Consider the following 16626-nt stretch of genomic DNA (forward strand, 5'->3'; position numbering starts at 1 on the left):
GATCAATTATATTTTATTGGTCTTTTTGTGTAGTTGAGCAGTTGATATTGTGGTAATTATTCTATTAAATGAAAAGACTGAGAAATTGTCAAAAAACCACAGATTTATTGACACTTAGAAAGACCGGTTATGGTTATTACACCATTGTCAATCTCTGATAAACTAAAAACCTTTTATCAGAGATTGACAATGGTGTAATAACCAAAACTGGTCTTTCTATAACATAACTAGAAAACCTTTTCTAGTTTATCAGAGATTGACAATGGTGTTATAACCATAACCGGTCTTTCCAATTATCAATAAATCTGTGGTTTTTGACAATTTCTCAGTCTTTTCCATTTAATATTTCATTGTTCTATTTGAAATATATTTACAGTGATAGGATAATGCATTTTCATGATCAGGAATTGATATTTTGTCTATGAATTATATTTTTATATTTGTAAAAGCCATTTGGAACTTTACCACCTATAGTGAAGTCCTCGTTCTAATGACAGTGGAAAAAATAGGAGAACTGAGTTGCCGATACTCTGCCTTGTGTAGGAGATAAACTCCTTCAGAGGATAGCGTTCTATAAAGGATTGCTCATACCGGTATATCTGATGTAATATCAACTGTTCATTCTTGCTTAAAATAATCAATCATATCTTATTCGTTACGAAGATATCATTTTCAATGAATAGATAATAAATTTCCATAACTGAGATCAAATATTCTGTAAATAAATTATATTCATACATTTCATTCCATTGTTGAAAAACCATCTGGCAACCTTGCAGAGGTAGAGAAGGATAGCGCTATCTGCTTTATCGAATGATAGACAAGGATAGCAACACTAATCCAATCAAATACTGCCATTAAAACGTGGACCTCACTGTAGTATGCTCTCTCTCGCTCTCTTCAAAGCTGGCTATCCCATTCAAAGGATACGTGGGAACTTTACAGGTGACAGAATTCGGTTCATTTGAAACTCCATATCTCAAGTGTAACCGTTTACCTCGAGAGATCGTTCAGATAATGTTTGTGGTACTGGGAGACTGTGTGGAGCCGTCATGGAACATTGTGTGCGGTACTGGGAGATTGTGTGGAGCCGTCATGGACCATTGTGTGGAGTGATTATTCTGTGTCGAAGGGCTTGTAACAATATCTCTCAGATATTCAACAATTTCTGGAACAGATTCCTTGAACGTGATACACCATTTACAATATTATTGCTTGTCGAATAGATAGGATTTTATGGTCTGTTGGTTTGTTCAAGACAGGGAGATTGATTCAGAAACCATTGGTATCATAAATCTGTTGACCCTAATCGGTTGAAACTTTGGATTGGTGTGAACGTTCCCTCAGTTGGTGTCTTGTTTGAATGAGGAATATATCTTAGTAGGCGTTGATACTAGACATCATAGAGAACGATAGCATAAGAAGATGTCCCATGGTATAGCGCTTTCCAGGGTACATTTGGTTACTCCATGTTCCAAATTTCAAGCAGATTTTTTGTCAACTGAAGCCGTTAACTGTAGACTACTGTCTATTACTACTGTTTTGTTGGGGTGAGAGTGTATGAGCGGCACAGTATTTGATTGATTGAGTACTTTATCCATGTGGATTACAATATATACTGGCTCTTATACACTTATCAACAATAGCTCACAATACAACAAAATTAAAGATGAATTCACATAATATAGACTGAGAAAATAATTATTGAACTGTATACGATGTGAAGAAGCAATTTGGAATAACTATAGATAATATTTGAATGAAAAAGACTAAGAAATTGTCAAAAAACCACTGATTTATTGATAATTAGAAAGACCGGTTTCGGTTATTACACCATTGTCAATCTCTGATAAACGGGGATAAAAAGGGGAAAAAAAAGATAATATTGTTATGCATCTACAAGAATTGGCGGAGTCGAAGTCCATTCTTCGGGAAGAATATTCAAAATATCTTCTCCACTAACTCTCTACCAAAACAGTATGAGAGACTACCAGCGTCACATAGGTAGCTCCACTAAAAAACAACTACTAGGACTATCGGTTTGAGTTAACATTGAAATTTTTCAACATAAACGCCGTATACCATGGAATATCTCCTAATGCTATCTTTTCTCTATGATTTCAAGATGAAATGGGATGAAATTATGATGAAACTGATAGGAAAGAGGTACTTGATAGTTAACATTGAATTCTATCATTTGTAGTGGCTTTATTAGAAAAATGAATCACTATGAATATGTTTACCCCAATCAGCTGACTTTTGACCAATGATATTTATTCATACATACATTTCATTGACAATCACAAATCATAATTATAATGAATATAATATGATTGGAAGGAGACAACAGGCATAGCCCAAAACTGTCTTCTCCCGAATTTTTACAAATGAATGTTTCAAAAAAGAATAAGGTTAATATTACACTTTCACTTCAAAAGTCCAATTTCCACTCCAAAACTAATGACTAAACTAAAAATTTTGAATTTTGATATTCAAAAACTGATTAAAAACAAGAATATTCCACTTGAATCTCTATAAATTGGAATTATATAGATATATTATTATATTATATTGATTGATTTATTGATTTTTTTCTTCTCCCAAGCATAGGATGGTGAAGCTGGGGCACAGTAGTTCTTCTCTTTCACACTCAACTCTCCAATATTAGATATAGTGTGAGCCTATGATCGTTTCCTCAGTTTTTTAAATATTAGGTCATGGGTAAAAAAATGAGGAGAATACTACACAGAAATAAGTCTTGATCATGGTTATAGATTGGAGCTGTGGTTATACATCCATGAAGGATCCTTCGCATCTCGTGATGTCTAAAATATCAATGAAAAGGAATATTTATGTAATATATTCATGTAGAACAGTCAATTCTATTCTATTGTAGAAACAATGAAACAGGTATATCTCCAAACTCTTCTCGGATATATCTATTTCAAGGTATCCTCCTCAAAACAAGAAATCAAAACAAATCGTGAACTCTACATAACCTCTGTTTATTTAAAATTTATGGTTAAAAATTAAACAAGAAAGTAAACAAGATTTACTTTCAGTACAAAATAAGAACCAAGAAAACAAGTGAAAGATGATAAAACAAATAATTAAGTTTATGTACTTACCTGGCGAGTCTAGTGCTTAAGCCGCCATTTTGTAACGTTTTTGTTATACCGTTAAGTGGGAGGAGACTGTCTAGCTGGGCCAATGGCAGGCGTTCATGCTCTTGACCAATAGCAGTAGGCAGTTCGCCTACTAGTACAAATTCTGCTGCTCTCTTCTTTATCAGAGATTGACAGTGGTGTAACAACCGAAACCGGTCTTTCTAACTGTCAATAAATCTGTGGTTCTTGACAATTTCTCAGTCTTTTCATCTGATTAAACATTTCCATTAATAATTGGTGTATCAAACTTCATACAGTTATACCTATTCCCACGAAACAATGATCTTTTCCACCCTCTCTCCGAGATATCTCCTGGAACGTATGACCTCCAAAAACCCACAGTATCAACCTCGCAGTATATCATCATATATCCCTGTTACTGACGTTGCAATGATGTATCACACACAATATTCACTTTACAAAAACAGCAAATTCGCTGATTAAACTTCGAAAAATGATCGTTGCACATTGAATAATAGAAAAATATTCAGAGTGAGACTGAAAATATTTAGAGGAACTGGCAAGGCTGTTCTGTGTGTTGTATATATATGGCGAAACAATAGAGTAGAAGGCTGATAACAGGATGTCGAAAATGTATCTTGCAAACTGTATCTCTGAGTGAAGAATGGATGAGCCGCCTACCAGTGTCACATTTATCTAAGAATATAATAATATATTCGTCGTGTTTGCCATTGGTGGAGCAGAGCAGAGGATATCAGGCGTTATGTCACTCAAAAAGATAATGCGATTTTCCATTGCGCCGAAAATGTTTGGATAAGGCTCAATACGACAGTTCTGCGTCTCTCTTCTCGTTTTTCTTCTTCTTCTTGTTTTTATCTCTTCTCAGTGTTTCAGTGTTCATGCACATGAGACTCACAGATCTTGTCACTCTATATTCGTGGCATAAAAAGGAATACGATCCTATACACCCCCACACTTCACCAAAAAACTGTTTACAAACCAAGAGGAATCATTTATAACCTGTTGAATTTTTACGTTGAACCAATCAGAGAAGTCCTATCTTCAAAAAAGCAATCTCTGATTGGTTATCGTTGCATTTAACCATGATTGAAATTTAACAGCCTTTTGTGCAACCGGGTTTTAGGATTTGACTCAAGATACTTATGAGTGATGTTATTTATACAACTTTTCAGCCTCTATATCGAATCAACTATTACCATAGAGAAACAATAGCATAAGTGGATATAGGGCGTTTATGTCGCAACTTTTACTGTTATCTCAAGCTGAAAGTCCACGTAGTTCTTTCCTGTGAAGCTTTATGAGGCTGGTAGTCTCTCATATTGTGCCGTTCATACACTCTTACCCGGGCGAAACAGTAATCAACAGTAATCGGCTTGAGATAACAGTAAATGTTGCGACATAAACGCCCTATACTATAGGATATCTACTTACGATTTTGTTTCTCTATGCTATTACTCATTGTCTTCAATTTTTAAGATTGTGATTAAATTAATTTGAAGTGAATTTTTAAAGTATGGAGATGTCCTGCCCAGACTTAGAGCTCAACTCACACTTAAGCGACTCGGGTCGAGGAGAGACTCGACTCTAGTCGAGAGCATGTGTTTCCGAATGGTGACAGTCGCGGAGACTAGAGTCGACTGGTCCGAGTGTCACCATTTGAAAACACATGCTCTCAACCAGAGTCGAGTCTCTTCTCGACCTGAGTCGCATAATTGTGAGTTGAGCCATAGAGGAACAATAGCATAAAATAGATAACTCATGGTATAGTGCGTTTATGTCGCAACTTTTACTGTTATCTCAAAGCCAATAGTCCATGTAATTCTTCCCCGTGAAGCTGTGTGACGCTGGTAGTCTCTCATATTGTGCCGTTCATACACTCTCACCCCAACAAAACAGTAAAAATCGACAATAATCAACAGTAATCGGCTTGAGATAACAGTAAAAGTTGCGACATAAACGTCCCATACCATGGGATATCTATTTATGCTATTGTTTCTCTATGGTTGAGCCTTAGAGCTCAAGCTGCATTCATACTCAACAAAAGAAATGTAACGGATCATATATATACAATAAAAAAATACTGTAGGCGTATACTTTCTTTAAGTTTCATTGTTATTTATACTGGTTAAATTTGAATTTCCCAATATAATTTCAATGATAATAATAATAATATTGATACTCACGTATTACTTGCATGTGTGCGGAGACGACTTTGGTGTGGAAGTTAGGAGCATCAGCTGACACCTCACACCGATATTTTCCCGCCAAATCTGGTCCGACCTCCATCAGAACCACTCTGTCTTTGCCAGAACGGTTCATCTGCAACAAACGACTCAATTGGGTGAACTGTAGTTCATTGGATTTAGTAGTTCAGTAGGTCAATAATGAAAACATCAAATTGACATACCATATCAACGTCTCTCCACAAGCATGAAGCATTATGACAGCATAGGACTAAGAATCTATAATAAGTTACCTACAGAGATCAAATGTTGTGCTAACATTGTTCATTTCAAGAAATTACTATTTAATTGGCTTGTTGAAAGACAGTTTTATTGTTTGAACGAATTTTTTGATAGTACCTGAATGAATGTATTTTGTATTCTATATTTTGTTTACTGTGTGACTTTGTCAATTACCAATGTTGGTTTATGACAATAAAATTTATTTATTTATTTATTTATTTATTTATTATGGTTCTAATGAATTGGGAGTTAGGTCAATTGAGTTCATCTGCAACAAACGACTCAATTGGGTGAACTGTAGTTCTTTGGGTTTAGTAGTTCAGTAGGTCAATAATGATGGTTCTAAGGTTCTAATGAATTGAGAGTTAGGTCAATTGAAAGAAATTCCTATCAGATGATTTTGTGATATAATCAGTCATCCATTTGGGGCTGGTTTCCGAGCTCGGGATTTAGCTGAGTTCTAGACTTTTAACAGCTGAAGTATCAAAATTGACTATAGGAAACGGGGAGTAGTCGTAGCCCAAGTTTAGATTGAATTTTGAGAAAATAGAAATCTGAACACAAAATAAAATAAAGAGAGAATAATGTAAAGTTTCAACAGTTTAGAATTATTTAGAATAGTCTCATTTCGTCAAGGAAAAACGTTTCTAATTATAGAAATGAGAAAATAAAGATTATCATGAAAACTGCGACTACGCCCCTTTTCGGAAAGCCAATTCTCTGACTCCAGCTGTTTGGAGTCTGGAAATCAGCTGAACCCCGAGCTCGGAAACTGGCCCTAAATTTCTGCTCTAGAATTCTGTATTTGACTATTTGAAGGAAGAAAGTAAGCTCAAATTACCTTGACCTTTGACCTTTGGGAATTCTGGCGCAAATTGCGCTAGAATTGGCAAAATATAGAATAGAATGACTGCCTTTATTTTATACCTGGGAGGGCGAAGTTGGGGCGCAGTCGGCCCTCTCTTACACTTAACCCTCAATTATAGTTACTTTGCAGGCGAGTGAAGCGAGTCTGTTTCCCTCATCCATGGATGATTCAGTCGCGGCTTGAAGAATAAGGCGAGCTGAGCAACCTCATATTTTTATATTTTTTTATATGGTGAGGTTCACGTTATTATGACAGTATTTGATCAACTTTGGTTTTGCTATCCTTGTCTATCATTCGACAAAGCCGGTGGTACTATCCTTTTGTACCTCCAAAACGATGTCAATTATGTTTTTGAAAGTGTTGAAATATAATTAATTAATGGAGAGAATCGGCATCGCTATTTTCCTATCTTTATCCACTGCCATTATAACGTGGACCACACTTTAATACTCATATTTTTTAGGGTTATTCGTATTTCCTCGAGGTTATGAAAACTATAATTCTCAGAAAGCTTGACTACAAGTGACCTTGACTTTACTTTAGTTTTCAAAATCACCTATTCAACTTAAATGTTAAAGAAACTTGAATGCAAGTAAACTCAACCAATGTAAACCAAGCTGTAAAACAGCGAAAAATCGAATTCAAAAATCCAATCCAGGAATAAACTCGTGTCAGTTTTAGGTCGTTCTCTCCTAAACACAATCCTCTATAGAGCCGAATTTCCCACTGTACACTCAATGAGTTTATGCTAATTTGCAGACCGAATTGTGAGTTCGGTGTAAATTTATTCGGTGGCACCTAATTCGCTCACAAAAAAGACTATTGGACTGCAAAACGAAAACAATGTACAATTGCAAAAAGTTGGGTAGAATTGGCATAATTACATGTTGTCAGAACGATATAGTGAGGTCCACGTTATAATGGCAGTATTTGATTGACATTTGTGTTGCTATCCTTGTCTACCATTCGATAAAGCAGATATCGCTATCCCTTTCTAGCTCCGAAATGTTGCCAGATCGGTTTCTAACAAGGTGGAAATATAATAATTCAAGAAAATATTAGATGAAAATCAATTATTCAATCGTTGAAACATATATCTCCTTGACGAATAAAACATAATTGATTATTTTAAACAAGAATGAACAGTTGATATCACATCAGATATACCGGTATCAGCTATCCTCTGTGGAAGGCAGTGGCAAGGCAGAGAATCGGCAACGCTGTTCTCTTATCTTTCTCCACTGTCATTATAACGTGGACCTCACTATAGGTGCTGATGTTCTATCAGGTTTTATTTGATTGGTCGTCGACGTTTGACATTTTAAATTCGGAGAGGACTGGTGGGAAATTCGAACTGCTAAAATGAACACTGAAACATTATGCCTTCTCTTTTGCACTTGGTAAGTCCGCTAAGCACCCTCTCTCTTCCGCACTTGATGAGTTTCCTAAGCACCTTCTCTCTTGCACTTTAAACGTCCGTGAAGCACCCTCTCTCTTGCACTAGATAAGTCCGCTAAGTACCTTCTCTTTTCCACTTTGAAAGTCCGTGAAGCACCTTCTCTCTTGCACTTGATAACTCCCTATAGCACCCTCTCTTTCTCACTTGATATGCGGTGTCAAATCGCATCACACTACCACTGATTGCGATTCGACCTCTGATGACGTCACGATTCAAAATTAGCACAGCGCCCCATATACTTTTTGTATTCCCTGGTATTCAACACCGTTAAAATGTGCTGACAGCTCATAATCGGTTTGCCAATTATTGTGAATGCTCGTTCAAATTGATGCCGATTTGGAAGCTCGTCAACGGCTTTAATTAGCTGATTTTACTGTCGATGATCATTTTGAAATGGCTATTCGAATACAAATAGTCGTTTTGAAATTGTTATTTGAATATGAATGGGTATTTTGAAATATTGGGAAAATATTTTTGCATCAAATCAAAGATCAGAGTGTCTATCATTTGTATCAAGAGGAGTTGAATTGATACATTCAAGTAATTCTTTGAAAGCTGTATAAGTTAACAAAAAACAAAAAATGAAATTCATGGGAATGAACACCAGAGGTCTCTGAGATCCAGGAATTATCAAAATAGTAGAAAGCACGTTTGAAAAGGTTACAAGCTTCACATATTTATAGTGAGTTCCACGTTATAATGGCAGTGTTTGATTGGCAATGGTATTGCTATCCTTGTCTATCATCCAACAAAGCAGATACGCTATCTCTTTCTCGCTCTTCTCGGATGCCAGATCGTCTTTAACAATGTAGAATAATTAATCAATTAACAGAATATTCCCTTTTAATGATGAAATTTCATTGCGAAATTATTGAAAAATATAATTTCTTGATTAATAAAATATTAGTGAGTTGTGTTTTTTTTTTTTGTTCTTAATTTGGTCAAATTACGCAAAAATGTTCCAATTAATGGTGATTTGAGTGTGATATTTTTGTTTTTTATTCTGTTTTCAACAGTCAAAATTTGAAATTTTTATTTTTCGTTGCTTTTTAGTGAAAATGGACTGAATTTTAGAAAAGTGAAACCATAACCCTATTTCGGACTTGTTATCTAAATTTGGGAGAGGAACGGTACAAGGTGTATCCTTAGTTTTTCTCTCCCAATCAGTGCTACTTTGTAGAAATTATAAATAAATAAATAAATAAACATCTTTCCTTATTTATCCAGTCTCCTTCAAAGAGACCTCTACTCTCCATTTCAATGTGGACATTGGATACCCATTTCTTTCGCGGTCTTCCACGCCTATTTCTGTCCGCTGGTACCCAATTCCATACTTGCAGAGGAAGTCTTCCTTCATTCATTCTGCGCAGGTGTCCATACCATTTTAATTGTTTCTCTCCAATGACATCCATTATTGTGTTTTTTGCGCTCATTCTCTCTCTTATTATATCATTTCTGATTCGATCAGCAACGTCAATCCTAAACTCCTCCTCCAGTACATCATTTCCGCATATTTTATAAATAAATAAATTAATAGAATATTTGATTATTTATGATATTCATAGATATTTATATATATATATATTATTTATATATATATATATATATATATATTATTTATAGATATAAACAGTTAATGTAACATCAATAAACCTGTATCAGCTACCGTCCATAGAAGGCATTGACAAGACAGAGGTTCGGCAACGTTGGTCTGCTATCTTTCTTCACTGCCTTTATAACGTGGACCCCACTATAGATACATTGATTTGGATGAAAGTGACTCGAAATTGCCGATCTCATCATTTTATTTTTATTATCCATCATTTCCTGATTTTTTATCTATTATCTTGGTGACTCGCATGATTCTCGTGTTCATTACTTGTTTTTGTAAGTCGGATATAAAAGGAATTTGAATTTTCAATTGAGGCCCTGTTGCACAAATGCCGATTTAATTTCAAACGTGACTAATTTCACGAGAACCAATCAGAGAAGCCGTCATTTCAACAACGCCTTCAGATAAAACCAATCAGAGAAGGGGTTCTTGAGAAGACGGCTTCACTGTTTGGTTCTCGTAGAATTAATCTCGGTTGAATATATTTTATTCTTTATAGATTCATACAGAAAGTACATCATCGAAAACGATAGGGAGAGAAAGAAAAGGTAATCTTTTGCAATCCCTTTCCTCAAATTTAGATGAGGTTAAACATAGTCCGAAATAGGTTAAGTCTTCTAGTTGTTCAATTCATTAAACTGGCTTTTCCGCAACCGGCACTGAGATTTGGAAGTTTTCCTGTATAGTTCATCGACATCACATGCGGGAAAGTCATTTTCCAACAATTTTCCATCCATTCAAACATCGGAATGAGTTGAGAGTGAACAGTGCAGTTCACTTCATTCGGCGCTTTTTCGAACATTGAAACTTTTTGCAACGAGGAAGAAATAATTGTGTAGCATTGAATAGCATGAGAGCGATCATACACAGGGACAGTGACAGTAATTTGTGTAACATTGAAAAGCATGGGAGCGAATACACAGTCTGTGATAATTATTGAGAAGCTTGAGAAAGCGTGGGAGAGACTATACAAAGTCGCAGTCATATCATAGAGAAACAATAGCGTAAGTAGATATCCCATGGTATAGGACGTTTATGTCGCAACTTTTACTGTTATCTCAAGCCGATAGTCCACGTAGTTCTTTCCCGTGAAGCTGTGTGACGCTGGTAGTTTCTTATATTGTGCCGTTCATACACTCTCACACCAACAAAACAGTAAAAATCGACAATAATCGACAGTAATCGGCTTGAGATAACAGTGAAAGTTACAGAATAAACGCCCTATACCACGGGATATCTACTTACACTATTGTTTCTCTATGCTAATATCATGCTACATTGGAGTGCATGGAAGCGAATACACAGACGGTAGAAATTGTAACTCATTGAAAAGCATGGGAGCTACTACACAGAGTATGATAATTATTGTGAAGCTTGGAGCGTGGGAGCGACTATACAAAGTCGCAGTAATATTTGTGCTACATTGGAGAGCATGGGAGCGAATACACAGACGGTAACAATTCAATAATTGTGGTATATCAGATATAGTGAGGTCCACGTTATAATGTCAGAGTTTGATTAGCAATGGTATTGCTATCCTTGTCCACTATTCAACAAAGCGGATAGCACTATCTCATTCTCTCTTTGTTCTGTTGCCAGATCGTCCTTCAAAAATGTAGAATTGATAATTGATTTACAAAATATCTCATGAAAATTCAGTATGAAATGATTGAAGAATAGAATTTCTTGCTTATGAAATCATTGAGAAATATAATTTCTTGCTTAATAAATATAATTGATTATTTCAAACGAGAATGAACAGTTAATATGACATCAATAAACCTGTATTAGTTATCGTCTATGGGAGGCATTGACAAGACAGAGGATCGGCAACGTTGTTTTCCCATCTTTCTCCACTGCCATTATAACGTGGACCTCACTATAGCATGGGAGCGACTATACATCGACACAGTCGCAGTAATTTGTATCACATGGAATAGTATAGGAGTGAATACACAGACCCGGTCGCAGAGATAATAATTGTGCCGCATTGAATAGCATTGAAGCGGCTACACAGACACGAAACAGTCGCAGAGCGACCAAAAGCCACGACTGACCAATCTTGACCAGTGATTGATGATTGATTTCATTAAGTCGATGACGCGGCAAAATGCGAGCGCTGTTTCTCTATCTTTTTTGAATTTTTTTCGTCCACCTCGTCCCTCGACCAAATCATCATTTGGCGAAGCGAATGGGTTTTCAGCAATTATCGGCACCAGACAGAAAATGTGTGTTTTTTCGAAAAAAAATTGAGGGTCTGAGGGTTTGAAGGACTGGAGTTGATTTTGGGTACACATTGACTAACGGGGATGTGAATATAATCAAGGTGATGACTTCCTATAGTGAGGTCCACGTTATAATGGCAGTAGAGAAAGATAGGGAAAGAGAACCTAAGAATTTATCTTAGAAAACATTTTATTAGGAATTGTGTAATGAGGGTTGCATATACAGACCCTTGTCCCTGTTAGTTTCAATGGATTTTGACAGCGTTAAATCAATGTAAACTGAACATTACAGATACCGGTATAGCTAATGCGATATCAACTGTTCATTCTTGTTTAAAATAATTAATTTTATTTCAAGCACCGAGAAAATCTATATATATAAAAGCGAAATGGCACTCACTCACTGACTGACTGACTGACTGACTCACTCACTCACTCGCAGAACTAAAAATCTACCGGACCAAAAACGTTCAAATTTGGTAGGTATGTTCAGTTGGCCCTTTAGAGGCGCACTAAGAAATCTTTTGGCAATATTTTAACTCTAAGGGTTGTTTTTAAGGGTTTAAAGTTCGTCTTTTAGCATGTATATTCTTCTTCTCCCAATCTCTTAATTATAATTGAGATTTCCATATCATATGTTACTATAGAACTACAATCTAGATAGAGTATCTCTTCGAAACAGTTCTTAACTGGCATTCAAATTAATAATTTTGTCAGGTTGGCATTAAGTTGATTTGACTTTGTTAGGTTGGCACCAAGTTGAAGATTTAAATGCATTTATCGCGGAAAAATTGATTGGGAACTGCTACTTCAATCCTGGGAATATTATATTACTAGCCGTCAGGCTCGCTTCGCTCGCCATATCCGTTTAGTCTGGACCCCCGACTAGATTGTCCTAACATATGATAAAAAGCGAGCCTGCTGATCTCATTCTTGGACGATTCAGTCGGGGGTCCAGGGGCTCCGCCCCCTGGCTAGACGGATATGGCGAGCGAAGCGAGCCTGACGGCTAGTAATATATAAGATCATGGTCTTGTTGATAATTATGATGATCATTGGAGTCGAAAGTCATGATTATGAGTTCAACTAAACTCAACTAAACATTGGACGAGCATTCAAACATAAAAAACTTACCATTATAAATGCAGCTTTAGAGGGACATGTTTTCTTTTAATTAGAAATAATTCAATGTATCCATGTTCTCATATTATCTAGGGAAAGCCTGTGCTCAGTGACATTCTCAGTTTCCAAGATATTTAAACAATAGAAAAAGACGAAAGATTTTATTTATCACATTTTTAATTTTATTAAGTCGATAACGTTTCAACTTTCCAATGGATTTGAAGCACTGATAATTTGTCTATAATTTCGAAAAAAGAGGCTTCATTCTACACTAGCAGGTGACCCCATATCAGCAAGGGTATGATTCAAAACTTGACAAACTGGGAACTTGACCTACTGAAATCCTGTACAATGCAAAATAGGCCTATAAATTAAATATAAATATCCTCGGTAAATTTGGAATGTATATGTAAAATTTCAAGTTAATCAATCGAGTAGTTGGGACGTGATGATGCCACAATCCTGAATCTCCTATCCCCTACGTTTATAAGCCAATTTTTTCGTTTATCATAATATGGATAAGTTTCAGATTAAGAGGAGCTTGCCAAACATCATCAGTTTAATCCAATAGGAATATTGAGGACGGCAAAAAATGGTACGTTTGAAAATCAATTTGTGTGTAACACTTGACGTTGTGCTAGTTGCACAAAAGCCGGTTAAATTTGAACCGTGATTAATTCCATGAGAAACAATCAAGGAAGCCGTCTTTTCGAAATAGTATATTTAGCACCTAGAGCAGGAAATGAGATTTTTCCGGCTCGAAATCGGTTTTCAAGTCCGAGGCCGTAGACCGAGGTCTTGAAAAGATTGAGAGGCGGAAAAACATTTTTGCCCGTGGTGCGAACGCTATTTTTCGCCACACACAAAAATAAACAATATATTTATGAGAAAAGTTGTTTACTAAGCACTTCCGAAAGCAGAGGTGGAAGGTGATAGCTGTAGCAAATCTGAGGTAATCTGAATATCAGGAAATTGTCCAAGTATTTTCATTTTCTATACTGATTCGTCTAAATAACCTGAAAGATGATGTTCAATGATGTGGGAGGTTGAGTTTATACTTCTTCATTCTTTGAAATGACAATAAGATGATATTATAAATGTTCTAACTATTGAATAATGAACAAAAATAATAGGAAGTTTTTTGATCAGCTGTTTCTTGATCACCTTTCTTAGTTCTATGTTAGCAGCTGGAAAGGGTACTCTTTCTTGCCTAGACCGGAAAAGAAACCCTTTTCTGACGTCGTCTGCAAACAAGGTCTTTCAGATCTACGTAGGGACTGGAAAACAGCTGCTTTCTGTGCAGTGTGGCGAAAAGAACTTGACAAATATCATCTGTTTAATCCAATAGGAATCATAAAAACGGCAAAAAAATGGTACGTTCAAAAATCGATTTGTGTGTAACACTAGACTGTGCCAGTTGCACAAAAGCCGGTTAAATTTTAACTAATTCCATGAGAACCAATCAGTGAAGCCGTCTTTTCAAAAACGACTTTTCTGATTGGTTCCCGTGAATTGATCACGGTTAAAATTTAACCGGTTTTTGTGCAACCAGGCCTTGGGCTATTTCTCTTCATGATTTTATTGAATAAATGTGTGCTTTATACTCACATCAACGTTGACATTAGGCAGAGGAAAGACCCTCGTGTTGGGAAGCTCTTTAGGAATGTAGCGGTAGAACTCCTCTCGACCTTTGTACCACTTGACAGTGTAGAGCTCCTCGCCCTCAAGGTCATAGGTGCAGATCAAGGTCACTGTATCACCTGGGCTAACAGCTGCTGGCACCTTCAGCTCCACATCTTTCAAGCTTATTGCACCTGGAATAGAACAAACAAAACATTTTTGGTCAATATAAATCATCATAGAAAATTCAAAATCATATTGAGATTCACGTTATAATGGAGGGAGATACTGTAGTGGATGAAAAAGACTAAGAAATTGCCAAAAACCACAGATTTATTGATACTTAGAGAGACTGGTTTTGGTTATTACACCATTGTCAATCTCCGATAAAACTTTTAAAATCTTTTATCAGAGATTGACAATGGTGTAATCACCGAAACCGGTCTTTCTAAGTATCAATAAATCTGTGGTTTTTTGACAATTTCTTAGTCTTTTCCATTCAACACCTATTCATTGTGAAACCCACGTCCAATTAGTATTGCCCCATTCATTAAAATATCTATATGTTTTGATTGAATTACAAATAATTTGACTAAATTGATCACTACTTCTGTAATGATGAACACAGTAAAGTTTCGAAAAGCAAGACAAATCTGAGAGATCAATGTACTGTAAAGTGACTTTTGAATCATGACGTCTGTAAATCAGTTTAGAAGTGAAGTGCACTCAGAGCTATCGTTAACACCTTGGATATCGATTTGGAGGCAGCCTACAAGGAGAGTATATAGCTGTATATGGACTGTATACCATCCTTGGGAAGCATTCTCCATTGACCAATGCTCTACGCGCCGTAATAATGGGATCGGCGTCATTACGAGGTCTGAAAAACAGCTGAGACGGCCGCAGAACATATTATTATTATTATTATTTTTCATCCACTGACCTCCTATAAAAGGGGTATTTGGACTTGTCAATGTCGTAAGTCAATAAAATACAGAACATAAATACATAAATGATAAGTCAATATATTTTCTTTTCAATATATTTTCATATATAAAATTGGACAACTTGATTGATGGCAGAAACGTGCAATAGAGCTAAATTGCAGCAAGCCAGTCCAGATAACATTCTCACAAGTGTTTGCGAATGTTCGCGAACATTCGCAAGCGTTTCAGAGAGATCATCCGTTTCTCCTAATTGAAAACATTCTCAGGTTGGATTTGAACTCTTGGAATTCGTGGTGTATTCGCTGGATGAATGTTCAAATCTCAACAAATGTTCGCAAACGTTCAAAAACGTTAACGAACGATCGAAAGTGTATTGTATTGATACTTAGAAAGACCGGTTTTGGTTATTACACCATTGTCAATCTCTGATAATTTCACCAGAGTTTCTAAGTATCAATAAATCTGTGGTTTTTGACAATTTCTTAGTCTTTTACATCCAATTTGAATAATTACCACAGTTCAACTTCTCAACTACACAAAAAAATATACTGTAGACAGGTCCATGTTATAATGACAGTGGAGGAAGATTGTGTCACATTAAATAGCATGAGAGCGTCCATACACAGGGACTGTGACATAATTTGTGTAACATAGAAAAAGAATGGGAGCGTATACACAGACAGTGATATTAATTTTGTACCACATTAAAAAGCATGGGAGCTACTCCACAGAGTGTGATAATTATTGTGAAGCTTGAGATAGCGTGGGAGCGACTATACAAAGTTGTAGTGATATTTGTGCTATAGTGAGGTCCACGTTATAATGGCAGTGGAGAAAGATGGGAGAAAAATGTTGCCGATCCTCTGTCTTGTCAATGCCTTCTATAGACGGTAGCTGATACAGGTTTATTGGTGTTATAGTAACTGTTCATTCCCGTTTGTGATAATCAATTATTTATTTTAATTTATTCAATCATTTAGAATTACACAACTTACAGGAAACTACCACAGGCTTATAAGCCCAAAACGGTTCCAATTCTAATATCATATTATATTGTAACCCTGAGGCCGATAGTTTTACAGAAATCCTCCATTCGCATTATCTCCTCTAAGGCAAAGTTGGAGCACATCACCTCTCTTTAAAAAATGTCTACAAAGTA

General features: G+C 36.0%; 1 protein-coding gene across 1 annotated transcript in view; it reads right to left on the bottom strand.

Moving 5' to 3' along the window:
- The window catches only part of LOC111049505, a 243905-nt gene that overhangs the window by 1201 nt on the left and 226078 nt on the right, over positions 1–16626 (bottom strand). The window contains exons 2-3 of the mRNA XM_039436037.1: positions 14509–14714; positions 5333–5468 (exon numbers count right to left, since the gene is read on the bottom strand). Coding sequence (XP_039291971.1) covers positions 5333–5468; positions 14509–14714 — 342 coding nt within the window. The remainder of the gene's footprint in view (positions 1–5332; positions 5469–14508; positions 14715–16626) is intronic.

The sequence above is a fragment of the Nilaparvata lugens genome, chromosome 10, assembly GCF_014356525.2.
Source record: "Nilaparvata lugens isolate BPH chromosome 10, ASM1435652v1, whole genome shotgun sequence".
NCBI classification, from domain to species: Eukaryota; Metazoa; Arthropoda; class Insecta; order Hemiptera; family Delphacidae; genus Nilaparvata; species Nilaparvata lugens.